General features: G+C 44.0%; 1 protein-coding gene across 2 annotated transcripts in view; it reads left to right on the top strand.

Moving 5' to 3' along the window:
- SEMA5A (semaphorin 5A) overlaps nucleotides 1–19,162 on the top strand; it is a 2,281,219-nt gene that overhangs the window by 805,288 nt on the left and 1,456,769 nt on the right. For both annotated transcript variants that reach the window (XM_069613729.1, XM_069613730.1), the window contains one exon: nucleotides 17,602–17,802. In XM_069613729.1, coding sequence (XP_069469830.1) covers nucleotides 17,634–17,802 — 169 coding nt within the window. In that variant the 5' untranslated portion in view covers nucleotides 17,602–17,633. The remainder of the gene's footprint in view (nucleotides 1–17,601; nucleotides 17,803–19,162) is intronic.

The following is a 19,162-nucleotide window of genomic DNA, read 5'->3' as shown; positions in this document are numbered from 1 at the left end:
ATGTTGTAAAATGCTTGAAATGAAGACAGGAGTCTCCGAGCTTGTAAACGCTGTATTTATTCTATCATAGGTTTTATGCAGGATGCACACAACATGTGTGCCTCAATAACATAGGCCAGCGGGCCTAAGGTGGCTGGGAGGCAGCTGACTCTTGTCTGTGTCCAAGATTTATCTGGAGCGGGCCCCGTGTGAGGAGGGCTCAGCAGGACGCGCCTTGTCGCGTCCTCCGCTCGTCCCGTAGTGCGCGCGAAGCGCGCGGGGGCGGAGCTTTGGTTCGCGACGAGATCTCGCGAGAGCGCACGCTCTCGCGATATCTCTACAATCTGCTTCTACTGCAGTGTCCCATTACATACGTGTGACGAGTTCTCTAATTTATGGATCCCACTAGAACAGTGGGATCCAAACTTTTTTATGCCGCCCATCTCGCACCCCTTGATTAAACATATTTTATTCTGGGCGCTGACAAATACCATATCGGTTTATATTTCCTATTAAAATCAGTCGTTGTGATGTTATGAAAGCAGCATGGGGGTCACATGACAGGGGAGGGAGCCGGAAGGCGTGGGAAGTTGGGTGGGCGGAGAGGATTGGAAAAATTAATCGATTTTAAAGTTGCTTTAAAGTTGATTTTAAATTTGCTGTACATACAAGCTGCTTAGTTGGAAATCCTGCCTAGATTCGAATTTATACCTACGGGTGCCTGTGCTTCAGAACTACCTTTCCCAGCAGCCTTGTAGCCGGCCGTGACCTATTTACCGGACTGTGCCGGTACTTAAAGCCTGCCTTTGCTTCCTTTCATTAGCTTACCTTTATCGTTTAGTAGGAGAAGTGCTACCCATTTTTTTAATTGATTTTACTGTTCCTCCCAGTTCATGTTTTACTTTATTCATTTGCTTAGACTTTCCTTTCACTGTATACAATTCATGCTTATTGACTGTGCCTTTTAAATAATGATTTAATGAATTCATTAATCGATATTAAAGTTGCTTTTAAAGTTGCTAGACATACAAGCTCCTTAGTTGGAAATGTGCCTAGATTCGAATTTACACCTACGGGTGCCTGAGCTAGGGAGCTACTTTTCCCAGACCCTTGTAGTCCACCATGACCTAATTATTTAAGGTCAGGCACGTCAGCGCTGCACGTCTTGTCAAGCCGGTCTGTGCGGGTCCATGTCGACTGTGCGCCGGTACCAAGGTACGGTTGGAATATACTAGTTATTACCACGTCTATACAATACAACTCAGCCATGCGGCCCCTAGAAGCCACGGACTTACAAAGGAATAAGATGGCAACTGTTAGCAGAAAGGATGTAATCAGGCACCATACGGTATCACATGACTGTACACCGCCGCCTAGCACTGTGGGCAATTCGCTTTTGGAAAACCAGGAAACGCCCCCCATCACTTATTTTACTAAGAATGACAGTGATGAAGGCGTTCCAATCAATCAAACACCAAGCCCTCCTGTATACCCCCATGGGGATAATAATGGGAAGGAGTTAACTCCCCTGACTCACACTTTATCAGTGGACAAATCTATCACAGAAAGCATAAAGGAAGATAATATATTATACCCCCCATGATTGGGAAACATAAAAATTGCATTGCTGAAAACACGTTGCATGGTAAAACAAGCCTTTGAGGTGGCAGACCTGATCCAGGGCAAGGATCTGGACATGCTTTGCCTTACTGAAACATGGCTTGATGACACGACTAACCAGGCAGTGCTGCGAGCCCTACCTTCAGGCTACACAAGTTTTAGAACTGATTGCAGGTCTGGTAGAGGTGGCGGCACCGCCATCATCTTAAGAGATTCATTTAGCGTGCACCAGTGCCACGGTTCCACCCTGGGTAACATTGAATACACTTATAGATGATAACACCACTATTAACATACTTGTTTTATATCGGCCACCTATGTGTACCCCACTTTTTGTAGAACAGTTCCTTACATTGCTTGGAGACTTTCTCAAAAACGATTCAGATGCAGAATCTTTACTTACTGCTACCCAAGCATTAGGAATATCTCAACTGGTGCAGAATGCTACTCATAGAGAGGGGCATATTCCTGATTGGATATTGACACACAATTTGCCTACCACGTCCCTTGAGATTACTGCCTGACCATAATCCGATCACCTTTTAATTACCTTCTCAATTGCGCTTCCATCAAAACCAGTAAAAATGAATAGCCGGAAAAGAATGGAAACTAGAGTGAGGAACACCCGGAGGGTCAACCCAAACACATTTGGGGATATGTCTGTATCTTCTCTTAGAAGTATGGCCCCCTCTGCGGATCATTGCATATTAAAGGAACAATTTACAAAAATAACCTCTTTGGTTATCGGCACCATGGCGCCTATCATAACTAAAAAGATTAAAACTGAAACCACTGGTAGAACATGGTTCTGTGAGAGTATCCTGGAACTCAGAAGAATAAAACGACTGCAGGAAAAGACATGACAAAAGACCCTGTCCCAGGGGAACCTCACCCAGTTCCGATTGCTGTAAAAAAATATAAAAAAAGCCAAATTACGGAGAAAAATAAATATTTTGAAGATAAGATCTCCTCGCCAAATCTGATGAGAAGGAATTATTAACCATCTTAAAGGAGATGGAGGGGAAATCCAGCACACATCCTCCTGTTGACAAAAGTGATCTATGGTGCACTAAAATCCAGCAAGGATTTGCTACTAAAATAAATTCTCTTTGGGCCACTATTGAGGTACAGCTAGTGACAGCCCTGCTTATCCATCTTGAGATGGCAAGAGTACTAATAGAATTGCACAACCTAATCACAGCACTCCTGAATTTCACCTCAACCAGCTATAGGACGAAGATTTCCTAGACATTGTAAAAAACATGAAGCCTACAAATTGCACTGGTGATGTATGTCCATCAAGTATCATCCAGGACGCTCTTGCTCATCTTGCTTCATATGACACCAACATTATCAATGCCTCTTTCACATCATCAGTGGTTCCCGTCACATTAAAGGAAGTATGGATCACACCTATCCTTAAAAAAGATTCCCTGGAATGGTAGGGAACTACCGTCCCATCACCAATGTGCTGTCTTGGACAGGGAAGCACATCTACAATTTAAAAACCACTTGAACAAAAACAATGTATTAGGTGAATTTCAATCTGGTTTCTGTGCTAGACCCGGTACAGAAACAGCAATGCTAGACCTTAGAAATAATCTGGTAAAGATTGTGGATTATGGTAAGGTAGCACTGTTGGTGCTTCTGGTCCTCTCTGCCGCCTTTGCTCTCATTGACCATAGACTGCTGCTCAAGAGGTTGGGAGGTATTGCTAACTGCTCCCAATCAACAGTGCAATGGATGGAATCCTTCCTGGGGCCCAGGATGGCACGTGTTGCCACAGAGGGATTTCAGGCACCCCCTGAGTGACTAACCTGTGATGTTCCAAAGGGGGCCTGTCTTTCCCCTTCCCTGTTTAACCTTTATATCCGGCCACTCTTTCACCTCCTGGAGAGCGTCAGCGTCAAATACACCAGTAACGCCGATGACACCCAGGTGTTTCTTGAGATGTCTGGGATATATGAGAAGGCCCTACATCTTATCAATGAGGTGTACTCTTTGATCCAGGGATGGATGGGTGCCAATTCCCTAGCCCTGAACACTAGCGAGACTGAACTCTTGCTGGCGGGCTCGAGTCAACGCCTGGCCAAACTTGAGAACAGATACAGTCAATTCACAATAGTCGATAGCACAATCCAGGTGAGCCCCGGGGTTAAAACGCTCGGTGTCCACCTGGACTGTAACTTGAATATGAAAAAACATGTTTTACAGATCAAAGCAGCATGTGCGTACATGATAAAGGTCCTACGGTAGAATAAACAATACCTATCCCCAAAGAATATATCCATGTTGGCTACTGCCCTTGTAAAATCATGATTACACTATTGTAATAGCCTCCTTGCAGGTATCTCAAAAAACAACCTGAAAATACTGCAGGTGGCCCAAAATTGTGATTTTAGAGCAGTTTCTGGCCTAGCAAGAAGCGACCGTGTCACCAAGGCTCGGATGTCCCTTCACTGTCATCGTATCAACTAAAAAATCCTGACATTAGGCCCCATTAGGAGTTTGAAGGTAGCCATGCCGTTTTTAGTGGCCTGGTAATTCCCATTTTCGGGTCCCGGTACATCCCCATTCCCATTTGTGCCCCCATGGGGCTCAATGGGAATGGGGAGGACGCTAACAACGGGCCCATTAATGATGGGCCCGTTGTTAGCATCCTGGTCTGCTAGCGGGTCCCGCTCTGCACGTCTGGTCTGGCCAGGCATCCAGAGCGGGACCCGCTGCAGACCTCATAATGTGGCGGCCCGGAATGAACGGTGCCGGTCCCTTACCGGCACCGTTCATTCCGCAGCCGCCTACCTCCTAATGAGGCCCATTGACTTAGAAATGTCTCGCAAATACGGCTTTGGAAAGGTTAAAGAAAGTCCCTGTTGCACAATCTCTGCACTCTAATGGTCTTGACACTCTGTCTCTCCCCAGACACAAATTGAAGAACTTTGGAGGAACTTGTATTCCTCTACACCTGAGAAATAACCCAAATATATCAGGCTTTAAAAAAGCCATGAACACACTACTATTTAATTGCAATGATTAGACTACCACTACCCACCTTGTTATATCTCGGATTCTTCAACCTGGACCTCTGTCGCGCCTTGAAACACTTGTGTATAGGCGCGTTATAAATGCCATATCATATCATATCTCACTCTGGACCTCTTGATGTAGATCCCTTTGGCCTACTCCAAGGTCTCCTTACTTGTGCGCACTGAGGCCTCCGGCATGTTGCGCCCTATATAAATTACATATTTATAATAATAATACTAATAATAAAAAGGAGGAGTTGGGAAATGTTGCAACATTTACGAGCTGGCACTGTAAGAATGAAGTTGTGTGCCCCTGGCTCTTAAAGTGTCTGCTCCTGATTGTCTGCGGCAGTTGGGGATCTGTGCGGGATATTAAAGTCACCATCCTCCCTTTTGGCAGGTCCTCGCTCGCCCCTGGGAATTCTTTGGGCGCCCTATGGGTACAGTCCCATAGTTTAAAGACCACTGCACTATTACCAGCAACATTTAAGCTATGGATCAATCACTTGACAGCAGAGAATGCAAGCACAGGATTTGTGACTCCTGTTAAGGAAACAGTTTACATTGCCCTAGGTTGTGTGCCATACACTCTCATAGGATCAGATGAAACTTGTTTCGCCAAGCTGCTAGATAGCAGTTTTGAGGTTAGGTTCCCATTTAAGAATCAGTGCTCAATGCATGGTCATACCAGTGCTGTGGTGTGGTTGCTAGGCAGCAACATCCAAGCACCCAGGTGACATCTGTCCAGTACCTAAACACCCCTGCTGAGAATTAACTTGGAGGTTTTTGTACCACTAAAGTATGAAACTATACACATGATACGGTGGCCAATAGAACCTGGGCTGACTCTGATGACTTAGTGTGGTTTATGATCTTTCAGAAACTGAAATGTGAAGCTTTCCTTTGTATGCCTGTAAATGAGGCCCATTTTGGCCAATCAGTGCCCATCTGAGGGGAACATATGGTGCGCAGACCGGAAGTGTGCCAGCTGCTGTTCTTTCCCATGCATCTATTAATGTGCGAGCCAATTTCATTAGCCGTGTGATCCGTGTTGTGGCAGCTGCTTGTTGTCGATGCATAAATGCACCTGGATAAAACATTATAAATACCCAGCACAGAAGCAGTTATTTCCACATCACCAACACTGAATAATTGCCTCAATGCATTAAAGCCAGCAAGTGGAATACAGCTGTATTGTAGTATCCTTGCTTTTGTAATCAGCACCGGCTGTTGTCTCATTGCTGCTCCGGTTCATTTGCATCTATAACACTCCTCTGTTAGAAGACTAAAGACCATGGTAACGTGCATGATGTCACAGTGCGAAGGGTAGCGTGTAGGTTTCTATGTGAAAAGGAGCATGTGAATACAATTGGCCATAAAGCTGCGGTAGCATTTCCTTTTTTTTATTTTAACAGGGACCACCCAACATTTACTCCCCTTATCCATTGCTAGCCCTTACCATCTATATACAATAGCCCTCCTGCATTTAGGCATGAGGGACTGCCACCAACAGCTCTTTTTGCAGCACCATTCGCTTGCTGGTATTCTGATCAAGAACAAGCATTAATGTTCATTGGTTATACCCTAAATCTGTGTTAATTTTGAGAAAATCTATGTCACAGAGCATCCAGGGTCATATACCCTATATACCGGGTTAGGACAGAACTACCTAAGTAGAAAAGTCCTACCACCAAAAATCTGACCCATGTATATGTGGAGGAGGAGGGGGTAAAGTTAATAGAAAAAGTATAGGTGTAAGGTGGGGGAGATGTGGGGGGTCACCCCCCCATATATATATATATATATATATATATATATATATGGGAAAAAATGAAGAAAAAAAAAGAAAAAACAGACTTTTCGTGGTCAGACTTTTCAACTCTGTAATTTCACGCAGATCCTATATACCATGTGATGCATGTAGTCTTACGGTTTATGATGACCTATATGCTTTTGCTTCGTAGGAACCATGCCCTTGTTGGTTCAGGAATGAAGGTGTCATGCAGAATGTGTTCCATTGCTTGAATGATCCATTCAAGTTGCAACGTGTTCCACATTGCCTAGTATCCTTGTTTGGGCGTGCATACGTCAGAAAGTATTGTACACCATCTAGTACTCTCTCTGCCCGTTGTCAATCTAATGTATTTACATATTTTTGAGTTTTTTTTTTATAAAGTGCTAATGCATTGGGGGGCCATTTCAAAGCGGATGGGACAAACAAAACAGGGTATTGAGTACAATAAAAAGGTGTGACATATATGAAAAGAATACGAACCATAGGATGATGAGGTTACCAGCAGGGATACGGGTTTCCAGTAGTGTCACCTTATTTGCTGGGATACAAATTAATTGTGAGTGAAATTGTATAAAAATAGGAACAAATGTGTGCTCCATTATAGTTCACTATCACACAGGGCTATGCCGGAGGCCAAGTGGTCTGTGTAAAGGTCCTCCAAATAAGGTTCGAGCAATGAAAACCATATAATGTATTGGGCATTTTCAACAAATTCCCAACACAAGCTGAACCAATGGTCACAGAAAACAATGATTTGTTTAAGTCGGATTTACTACGGTTTTATATTTCCATTTTGCCGCCCTGACAACCCTCTTTTACACATTAGGTCCTACCAAGCAAGACAATTAACCCGAACAGGTAATTCTTAGCCCAATGCAGATGGGAAATGAGCAAGTATGCAAACAAATATGAACTCAAACACTGCTCACCTCAAAGACAGTCCATTCCATCTTAATGCTGGTTTTGCTTTAGTTTCACAACAATACAATGAAAGTAATCTATTCAATGAATCAACTAAAGGTTCAATGCCAAAAATAGGTAAAGAATACAATAACTACAAAATTACAATCATTCTGAAGCAAAAAAAAAATATGTTATAAAGTTAGATACACATTGGTTACGTGCATGCATATGAAAAACACACCCACACACAAGCACTGTAATATTTACAACTATGACAAACCACCTTACACCCAACACAGAGTGAAGATAGAGAAACACTGTTTCTGTAGCAAAAGAGGAGGGTGAATGCATCTACCGTATGGCGCAAGAAAGGTAAGGCCATTCTGGATTGGCCTGCCGAGTGATGTAGGGAAAATAACATTGGTCCCACCTTCCAGTAGGTTTTCACCAAGGAATTGGCACTATTGAGAAGGGTGTTAGATTCCAAGCTTGATCCAAAAACTCCCAGTGGCTATGAGTGAGGTGCTCCACATGCTGTTTGTAGATCTAAAGAAGGCATTTGATTGTGTGAATCATTCTCTTCCTTGGTCAACAACAATGTATCTTGGAATCCCATATCCAATGTTGACAGCTATTCAAACATTGTATACCAATAATTAAGCAGCAGCTACGTAGGGGTTGGGGGAGAAAACACAACCATTTGCAGTGGTAATCGGATGTGTATTTGACTCATTTCCTTTTTCATATTTAACAATGATTTATCCAAATAAATCATTTCCTTGTACATTTTACGGGTTTAATATGGCAATTATTTTTTATGCTGGTGATTGCCTTGTACTATCAAACACTCCATCTGACTTTCAAAAATGCATAACTAATTCGAAAAGATTTGAAAGCTTAAGGGGATAATTGTTCATTCGAACAGAAAAAAACAGCAGCAATGGTCTATCATTCTTATAAACTACACTGCAATCCTTTGATTACTTAGGGGTCAAATTGCATATAGTATGACGAGGTTATGAGCAGAAAATTGACATTGAAGAGCCCGAGTAGTGCTATTCTTAGCTGTTCAAAGCGCGACGAGGGAGAGCAATTAGGCCATCAGTCAACAATGTATGTTGCAGTTGGTTGGGGGTAAACCATGTCTCCTGGCTTGTGCATTCCCAAAAACATACTTTAAAAAAGACTATTGACATTACCTATTTGTTCACCAACATTACCTGTTCAGTTTGGATTGGTTTTGACGGAAACCTTTTTGTAAATCCTTACTACATTGGAACAGGCTTTGGAGCCCTGCAGGCCCAAAGCCTGCAGCTCTGATTGAGGTTAGGTCTTTTTTTAAAAAAAATGTATTTAAGTTTTCGAAAACATTGCACACATTACAAAAAACATTGTTTGGGATATAATATGAACATCAACTTATCGCTCCCCTCCCATCCCCGAACAACAGCACATTACCTACATTACAACGCACCTCTCTCTCTCCTTCCCCCTTGCCCGCATGGAACGGGGTCTCCTCAGGATTTTATCACCTTCCATTGTTCACTTGGCCGTGGTGTGTGGACAGTTTATTCAAGTGTTATCAGGAGGGATTTTGTCCGCCTGATTGAGGCCCAATCTGACCTACATTATAAGCCTACTTGGGTGAGACTCCTCTCAGATGTAGGGTAGTCTTCTCCGGATGTGGACTGCAAACCACCAAAGTCTGAGTCCTTGACCTTTATACAATACAATCTCTTAGGTGTTCATCATATATTTATTCATCAATCCACCCCTTAGCAGTTCATTCGGTGCAGCTCTCCCATGAAGGCTGCAGTTATCTTTTCCATTGTACAAATATTGGTGGCAACATTTATCCATTCTTTCATTCCCGGCACTTTAGCCCCTTTCCATTGGATCACAAGGCAAGCCCGAGCGGCCAGCAGGAGCGACGCTGCCACCCCCATCAGTCTCCTGAGCTCACCCTCATATTCCTCCAACCCAAATAATATGAGGAAAGGTCCATTGGTGCGTTGGATCCCATCCCGTTCCCTGATCCATCCCAAGACCTCATCCCAAAACACCTTAATACGGGGGCATCCCCAGCACACATGCCAATAATCTGCCCTCTCGCCGCATTGGCACCAGCACGGTTGACTAGTTGACTGGAACATCTTCGATAATCTATGTGGGTCATATTGCCATCTGTGTAACAGTTTGATGGCATGCAGTTTGTACTGGCTCGCAATCGATATCTGCAAGGCTCCTTTGCATACGTCAGGATCGATTTCTGATCCAAGATCTCTTTCCCATCGGAACCTCAGGTTTACCAATGACCCTCTCCCAGCATCTATCGAAGTTCAATACATGGCGGAGATTAGGCCCTTAGAGTCTCTCCTTTTGTCTAGGATCTCTTCAAAGGGGGTGAGATCTCTCTGGATCTTCTCTTTCCATTTGTCCCTCGTAAAGATTCCCTTAAGCCGAAAGAAGGGAAAAACCGTCAGGGGGTCTATCCCCAATCCCTCTTCTAGTCCTATGATTGTAACAAAGTTGCTCTCCCTCTATTCTTTCAAGACCCACTTCAAACGAGGGTTGGAATCTTTCGTGATTAGGGATGTCTTCCCGGACCACGGGTGCCCAAATGTGACACTGGAGGGATGGCCATGATGTGATCTCTCGCATGTCTAGCCCTTCCTGCCAGATCTCCCATATGGTGCCCAGTATTGGGTGGTCCCTGATTCTGCATATGAGCTTATTTCTTGGGACCCATAACCATGGGCCAGGCTGAGATTGTCTAAGTCTATCCATTGGGGACCTTTCTGTCCTCCTAGGTGGGGGACAAGAACTCTTAGTTGTTCTGCCTCGTAGTATTTCTGTAGATCTGGAAGGCCCACACCACCTTTGTCTTTGGGCAATGTTAGGACCTCGTATGATACTCTAGCCTTCTTTCCTTGCCACAGAAACCTCAGGATTGCCCTTTTGACTACAGCAAAAAAGGTTTTCGGAACTTGAATCGGGAGCATTTGGAATGGGTATAAAATTCTGGGTAGACACACCATCTTCACTGCGTTAAGTCTCCCAAGCCAGGATGTAGTGAGTTTTGCCATTTCTCTAAGTCCGCCCGTAAGTTTGAGAGGAGAGGAGGACAGTTGGCATCATATAGGGGGTCTAGGTCCTTCGTTAAATTTATTCCCAAGTAGCGAAGCGTATCACCTCCCATCATTAGGCCTAGTGAGGCAAATCTACCAGTCCCCCCTTGGTCGGATCTCTGCAGTGGAAATAGAATTTACTTGGCCCTATGGATCTTGAAGCCAAACAGCTCCTCGTATTGTTCAATCGTGGATTGCTCTAGGTATGGATGTCAGAGGGTTTTGTACATGCAAAAGCAGGTCATCTGCATATAGGGCCCCCCTATATTCTCTCCCACCCACCTTAAGTCCTTCTACCTGTCGGTCCCCTCTGAGTCTCTGGGTCAGGTGTTTAAGGAAGAGGGCAAACAATATTGCTGAGAGGGGGAAGCCCTGCTGCATTCCTATACTCAGGTCAAACCATCGGCAATACTCACCATTAACTGCTACCGATGCTTTGGGGGAGATATACACAGCCTTCACTCCCCTATGGAACCAAGTGCCCAGTCTCACTTAACCCAGCACCGCCTCCAGGAAACCCCATTCCAACCTATTGAACGCCTTCTCCACATTTAAAGAGCGGAGGAACGGGTCCCCTTCCATGTTTTCTGACTCGTGTATCAAGTGCAATGTCTTCTGCATTGTATCTGCACCCTGTCTCCTCATTATAAAACCAACCCCAACCTGATCTTGGTGTATCTGATGGGGCATGTGTGTTTCAAGTCCAGCTGCGAGTACCCTTGCATAAATCTTGGCGATGATGTTTAGTAGCAATATGGGGCGGTAGGATCCACACTTTTGGGGGTCCCTGCCCTCCTTGGGAAACACTGTAATGAGCACTCGCGAGAAAGAGTCAGGGGCTATACCCGTCTCAAAAATTTCATTGAACAGTTCGATCATGAAGGGGAGGAGAGAAGAGAGAAAAGACTTGTAGAAGCCTGCCATTTATCCATCCTCCCCTGGCGCTTTTGCTAATGGCAACCTCTTCACGGCCCTCTTAACCTCCTCTGCAGTGATCGGGGCATCCAATTTGTCTGCCTCCTCAGAGGAGAGTTCCGGCATCTCTACGTTCTCTATATATTCATCTATTCTCGACCACACATGGCCTGCCTCAGATTTATATAGGGTCTCATAAAATGTTGTGAATGCTTCCGGAATTTCCTCTATCTCTGAGTTCTGGGCACCTCGGTCCCCCTCTATGGACATCACCAATCTCTCGGCACGTTGTCCTCATAGTCTGGCGGCCAACAATGCATCTGCCTTGTCCCCCTTCTCGCAAAACCTCTTTTTGAGACGCTGTCATTTTCAAACTATCTGGCCTTCCTCTAGATTCCAGAGCTCCTCTCTCTTCCGTTTGGATTCCTGGATCTGGCTTTCCATCCCTTCTGTGGTGTTCCGTGCTACTCTAGCCAGGTGGGCTATCTCTTTTCTCAATTTACCTTCTATTAGAGTCTGCTCTCTCTTTTAACTGGCCCCTTCCCTAATCAGGATCCCTCGCTATCATGCCTTTCCTGCTTCCCACACTGTCGCCTTTGCTATCTCTCCCGTATTATTCATTTTTAAGTATTCCCTCATTTCCCCCTCCATCTCAGTTTGAAAGACCCGGTCTTTCAACAATGATTCTTTACACTTCCATTTTGAACCCTTGTGTGGAAGGTCTGCCCAGTTCAAGTCAACCGTGACCATATCATAGTCAGACCATGTCATTGACGAGATCTCTGAACCCGTCGCCACCTCCTACAGGTCGCCCGTGATGTAAAGATAGTCGATCCTGGTAAAGATACCATCCATGGGGTGCAGAGTAAAAGATGTATCGTTTCTCATTTGGGTGGAAACCCCACCATGTGTCCCGCAGCCCATAGACCTCTAGCGTTCCATGACCCCAGCCCGACCCCCATCTAGCGGGTCTCGCATGTCAGGGTTAAGAAATTGCCTGTCTAGTTTGAGGTCTGCCCAGAGGTTAAAATCTTCCCCCAAGATTACATGCCTGGAGGCCTCCAACATTATTTTCGGAAGCGTCCTCTGAAGGAATCGGGATTGACCCGTATTGGGGGCATACACTGTTGCCAGTGTGAAGGTCACTTTCTGTGTAGTGCCCACAATCACAAGAGCTCTGCCTTCCACATCAGCTCATATCTTGCTCACCTCAAAATGTAATCCCCTCCTGATGAGAACCCTGACTCCGGCCTTCCTCAGGGGGCCTGAGCGCCAATATTCTCCCCCCAATCTCGGGCCCAGGATCCTACGTTCTTCCCCACGTGCATATTTGATTTCCTGCAGAAATAGCACATCATGTCCCGCTCTTCGGAACTCGCTGGTCACGAGGGATCTTTTTGTGGGTGAATTCAGTCCCTTAACATTTAGAGCTCCCTCCCGGAGGAGGTTGTCCCTTTGAGGGTCTGCCACCATTTCTTCCTTAATATAATTGTCAACCCTTTGAAGGGCCTCGGCGGCCAAACCCGTAATTCAGCATACATGTTACCGCTAGACTCGTGCTTGAAGGAGATCCTGTCCCTACCCTTTCCCCCCACGCCTACCCCCTCTATCACTCCCTTCTTAAGGGCATCTGATACTGCTCGGTTAACGTCACCAAGCCAAGTTCGGACCACCAGCAGAGACCAGATACTTCTTGGTCCCTTCACAAAACAACCTCATTAGCGTTGAGCCCCCTCCATCCCTGCCCACAAACATCTCACAGTCCCTCAAATCTCCCCAACTCACACACAAAATGTGTCCCAATAGCTTCTATATTACTAGGACCGGTAGGGTCCAGGATGCCCCTCGGCCCCATCTCCGAGTACCGTAACCACTTGAGGTCCGGGAACCAACATAGAGCACGGAATCTCTGCAAACGTATGTACTCTGGTCCAATGTCTCTCTCCGGAGTGTCCAAGGGTCTAACCTGCTCCTAGCACTTCAGGAGTGCTCCCAATGTAGTTCCGCCTTGGGGTGAAACCATGGAAGCTCACATATGGTTCTGCCCCATCAATTTTCAGCATTATGAGGGGCACCACATTCCTTTAGGTCGGTGTACCCAAGATCATGAGGTATCTAAAGTGTCTGTCCCTGGGGAGGCATTCATCCTCCTGTATTTCCTGGAGCCTGGAATGCGTCTTCATCTCGGTCCTTGAATATGCCACTGTCTGTCGTCATCTCGCTTGCCATCTTGGTTCTGCCCATCCTCCTGGTTGCCCAAATGCTCAGTAATGCAGTTTCTTATGTCTCTCTCCGTTCTCAGCCTGTCCTTACGTCCGTCCACTTTAAATGTAAGGGGAGAATGGGTAGCCCCATTTATAGCAGACTCCTCGCACTTTTAACTTCCTGTGGATGGCAGTAGCATTTACTGTCACCCAGTTCTTTTCTTGTTACTGACTTTTAGCATATGCTAAATGTACTTGTTAGATTTCTCATGCACAACTCTTTATTCTTCTATCATAGGGGTTCAATTTGCATTGGTTTTCATTGGGTTTCTTTGCTATTTAGTCTCTGTTGCAGTGCACGGATTGATACATTACTAATTGTCTTAGTAATGAGGCAAAGCTGACCTCTTTACCCAAAGCCCTTAAGATCCATGGCAGAACCATTAGACATCTTGCTCATAGGAGGGTAAACATTGATTACTCCCTGCTAGCCGGCTGAAAACCCCCTAGCGCATGCAGAAAAGCAAGTATCAAAGAAACGGACCATGCTTCTAAATCTTTTTCAACCTCCTCTTCCCCGTTGTATCGTATACATCAGATGAATGGCTATCGGGCACAAAAAAGCTTCTAGGATCATCAGACCGAAACATTGACAGTTAGTTGCCCTTTAGGCTAGTTTCAGTCAGGATCATGTGACTGCATTGCAAATTGTGTCGTCTTTTTTGCATCATTTCTGAAATATCAATTTATATTTGAATGGCAAACATTGTGTTTTCACATTATTACTATTGTGGGATCTCTGTAAGGCGCAGATTCTGATCATTTGTTTTGTGGGGGTCTTGCTAAAGTGCCACAGCGTGGGCCCTTTGTTGACATTCGATTGATGTGCAATTGGTTTTGGTCTTTTCGGTTGCTAATTTCCTCCATATGATCTGCTAGCGGTGGCGGGAGGACAAGTAAGATTGATGATGATGGAAGTTTCTGCGCCAGTGGAAATGTTACAGTGAAGGAACCCCGTAAAGGACCCCGCAAAATTAATGAGCCTGCATTGTAGGACTCTAAGATGTGTAACAGTAGAATGAACAAACCCCACTGTAGAAATGCTGAAAATATTGCTGTCAAGGCATTTGCTTTGTAAGGTTTTTGGTTTGCAAAGTTTTGTTTCATTCATGTGTCATCCGATGTTGCTCACATTACATTTACTGCACAATTAAAGTACAACTATGCTCATGACAATTGGAACACGTCAACCATTACTGTTCACCACTTCTTACTACCAGCATGTGCAATATTGTCATGTGAAAATAAGCACTAACTGAATAACACAGACATTTAATTTAGCAGTAAGTGTGTAATTTGCACAACTGAGTGGTTTTATGCCATTCAGAACAGTGCCATATATTCCAGTTAATTCAAGGCGTCTGTAGTCTCCAACCACTGCAGCATGTAGGATGTGTGGAGGGTCGAAGGTATAGCCCCATAGATTCATGTTATATGCTTATTAGATTTTGTGAATGTTTATAATTATAATTGGTTATTTGTAACACTCTTAATACCCAGAGGTTTTTAAGCATGGCCCCAGGGATCGAACCTGTGTTTCTCTGCATCCTCTTGTTTCCAAGACAAGGATATCAAATGGCTCAAAGACTCAGACCTATAGCTGCTACTTGCCACTGTATTACACCTTGACTGCCAATACTGACTGTAAATACTTGTAAATACCTACCTTCAAACTGTACAGTTTTTCTCCTCATATTATTCATGTCACTAAAATCTATTTGTATGTTTTCCGTACATTGCATCTCCCTATTTCACTCTCACTTGTGCACCACATTCATCTTTTGTGTTTAACTGGTTGCTTCTGTAAATTTCTGTGTAACTAAGCTTTGAATTATCTTATGCTCTTCGCCCTGTTACCTGTGGGTCTGGTGCGCAATACAAATAATAAACAAACAAACAAGCGCGTTGCCCCTGAGCTATCCTATCGAGACTTCAAACATGCAATTGGAGAGGACATGGATAGTGAAGACCTGGAAGAGGAGGGTAACATTTTTGTGGAAGGGTGGGGGAGGCAATGCACTAAACCAATCACAGTACACATACCATACATTCCTGGTTACTCAGCATTGAAAAGTGAAGACGCTGTTGGCATAAAGGTTTCCACTAAAGGGACGTGCTCTCAGCATCGTTTTTTTTCCATATGGATTATGTACCTTGGAAGACTTTTTTTTATATCCAAGTCTTGAGCCCTTTTCGAAATTTGGCAAAGTGCATTGAAGAAGATGGTTCCAGAGGCTTGTGGCCTTCTGTGCATGCGGTGTTCCTCGGTTTCATGATCCTTTTCCATTTTTCTGTTTGCTAATGAGGTTATCAGAAAATATAAATATAACGGGTTCCTGTTTTGTGATTACATTCTACTTTTCTTCTATCCTTTGTGTAATTATCTCAAACTTGACTGTTTGTGATGATAGCATTTAATTCCAATTATTCTGCTCTTTAATTTTGTTGCTGTTGGCACGCATGGTTTTCAATGAGTTTTTGTTTGTGTTCTGATAGCCATTGCACTGGCGTCTCAACTAAAGTACTTAAACCACAATGATAAGTTTGGTGGGCCGTACCGCTGGTAACGCATGCCAGTCAAATGAATAAGCCGAAGCACAGAAAGTGCCTTTAGCACCCAGCATGAAGTCCACGGTGTTGCATTTCTTTTTTGTGCATAGCAAAACGGGCAAAGCAGAGTGGGTCACGTGTAATTCCACTAAAAAACACTACAACAAAGATATTTACCATAGAAATGTCAGATGGACTATCTGGGGAGCCTGTCTTCTCTTTTTATAGTGGCAAGGTGGGTAGATGGTGGCTGGTGTGCGGCGCTGGAGGTAGGTAGGGGAGCCATGGGGCAGAAGGAAGACGATTAGTGGCCATGTACTCACCAATGGTAGGAGAGAGGACGAGGGTCTGAACAGCCAATCAGACTGCTCATAACACAGGAATGTACCAGTAATCAGAGTATGCTGATAAACGAAGCAGCCCCCCCCCCCGCCCCAACGGTTGCTTATTGTATATCAACACATACATCTTTTCTCCTACGCAATACATTGCTTTAATGGGAGTTGCCCACCTGAAATTAGCGGCAACGTTAGGGGTCTCTTGCATTAGAACCAGGGCATGCACGCTCCAAATGCAGTTGTATTGGTGCTAATATAGTGTCCCGTAATCATAGTTTGGTTCAAATCTTTTATTGATGCAAATCATTCACTGAGATCAGAAACATTAAAGTGAGCTACAGTCTGAATCAGATCCCGTTTTATTTAATTTGTATATCAAATTCAGCCATTGAAATATTACACTCCCTCCCCATTTCCAAAGGCATTTGACCAGCAGCTTCACATGTGGCATTCGACAGGCGACATCTGATTCTGGCATGGGGAGAACGTGGTGATGGACGTAGGTCGTGCACTGCCTAAAAGTGAATGTATTGCTATGTCCTAAGCGTCTTATGACTTTATAAGCATGTTCAATACAGAGAAGCAATCGACGGCCAGGGTCACCTGCAAAAGGTTCTGCTGTCTATTATTCTTGCTTGGTAAAGACTACCTTTCATAATGAAGCCACTCATTGTCACACTTGTAAAGCACACTGGTCACTTGAACCTTAGCACTCTTCCGTGTGGTGGAGAAACAGGCTTTAGGGAAGCCTTCATGATGAGTCGTGACGGTACTTTTTTGAGAACTGGGCAGTGGTCAACAATCCTTTGCAGGCAATTAGAGCATTATCCAGTCCAGTTGTGGTCACAGAGTCTATGCTGTACAATGGATGATATGGAAAACCCGAGGGTTGGAAAGCGGACAACACTTAGTAAAAGCCAATGTATTGATCTCGCTTGGTAGAAGGATTGCACTTTAGATTGTGGAGCAAAAAGGTTCTCATTGGTTGCCTGTAAGGAAGGGAGAGGTGTGTTTACTACCAGATTGAGGTACAACTTTAAAAATAATTGACACACATGCTTACAGTGCTTTTCTGTTTCTTAGGTGCATCCTACAAATGACATCAAGGAGAGTTGATGGCTAGAAGACGTATGACTGCGGTGGAAGACATAATGTTGACTATGAAGGCGAGCTTCCTAGTGGTGCTGCTTGCCATGCCTCAGCTGGTCCAAGGGATGCTGGATTCACCTATAATGGACGAATTTCACTGTCAGAAAGCCAAGCATCCAATGGTCACCTTCAAAGGTAAGTGTTCTTTGAATGGAGCTTCTTCCCTGTTCCTCTCTATTTATTCCTTGCTTCCACTATTTTGCCAGCAGAGGTTGATCATCACCCCAACAGAGAAAATAGGCAGTGTGTTCACATGATTTGTGCTGTGAACATTTGTTATTGGATACCCTGGTTCATCTTCTAATCCAGTGGTCAGAAACTGAAGTACACAAGGTGATTTTCTACTACGACTTCCATGATGTCTCACCATTGACTCTGCTAACTGGGACAGATTGGGGTTCCTGTTAAATAAATCTGAAGAGCCAAAGGTTACTGACTCCTGTTCTAGTAATTGCCTTGGTTTAGTAAGCATCACTGCATTTTTTGGAACTCAGTGATGTTTGAAGCTGACATTTGAAGAGTATTGTTATAACAAAAGGTGTCCTAAGCCATGCATTTCAAAAAGGCATTAGTTTTGCATTCTATAACCTTAGTTAGTTTGAGGTGCTGAATAACTCTTTGAAACCATCTTATATCAACATTTGTCATATTAGAAAAAAACATTTATTACATTTTATGAATTTTCTCATGGTCAGGCGTTTCTCGTTGCCCTATTTTATTACTTCTTAACATATAAAGATGCCGAAAAAGTCATTTAATTAGTGTACCATGGTTAATTTACAAGACGAATAGATAAACAACTTGCAGTTCAATTTGCATTCAAAGAGCTAGGATGGTCATTTCCCAATATTCTGTGCTATTTGTGGTGGTATAGTTACACAATCTTACACACATACATAGCCAAACATTGTGTTAAACATTCTATCCTCTGATATTATATACCTACTTTTGCTGTGAGCATCTCAGGTGCCTTAAAACATAGGTTCGTCATGTTTTTAATATACTAGAGACACTTTTACTCTAATAAAGCAAAGTCCAAACATTGCATTCTTGTAATGTACTTTTGGTGGAAGGTACTTAATTTATTTTAGCCAACTATAGCTGTTTGTGTGGTGTATTATTTTGCGCTTCTGTGCTCCAGAGGTATTTAGTTCATTGTTTTATTTATTTATTTTCTTTAATGGTAATTTTGCCAATTATAGGTCGATGTCGCTAGTAAGTAGCTGTTGGTGGGCGTAGGGCAGCTGGTGGTGTGTCCTGTCCTTCTCCTATGGCGTTTCGTCAGGGTGTTATGTTGCCTTCTTCTGAACCGTGGATTGGGGTGCCCCTGTTAGGGGGAAGCATCAAATGTTACATTACTAAGAGATGGAACGTTTGTGAAATTACCTAAACATGATGTTAGATGACCTGCTTGCACACTGACCTTTGAGAACTTCCCTTCCTCAGATGCGGGTCGAGGCAGGAGCATAGCTGGCTGATTACAATACTTCTGTTG

The sequence above is a fragment of the Ambystoma mexicanum genome, chromosome 5p (genome assembly GCF_040938575.1).
Source record: "Ambystoma mexicanum isolate Mex_15411 chromosome 5p, UKY_AmexF1_1, whole genome shotgun sequence".
NCBI lineage: Eukaryota > Metazoa > Chordata > Amphibia > Caudata > Ambystomatidae > Ambystoma > Ambystoma mexicanum.
The sequence above is the reverse complement of the archived record's forward strand: the minus strand, read 5'-3'. Positions and strand labels throughout refer to the sequence as shown.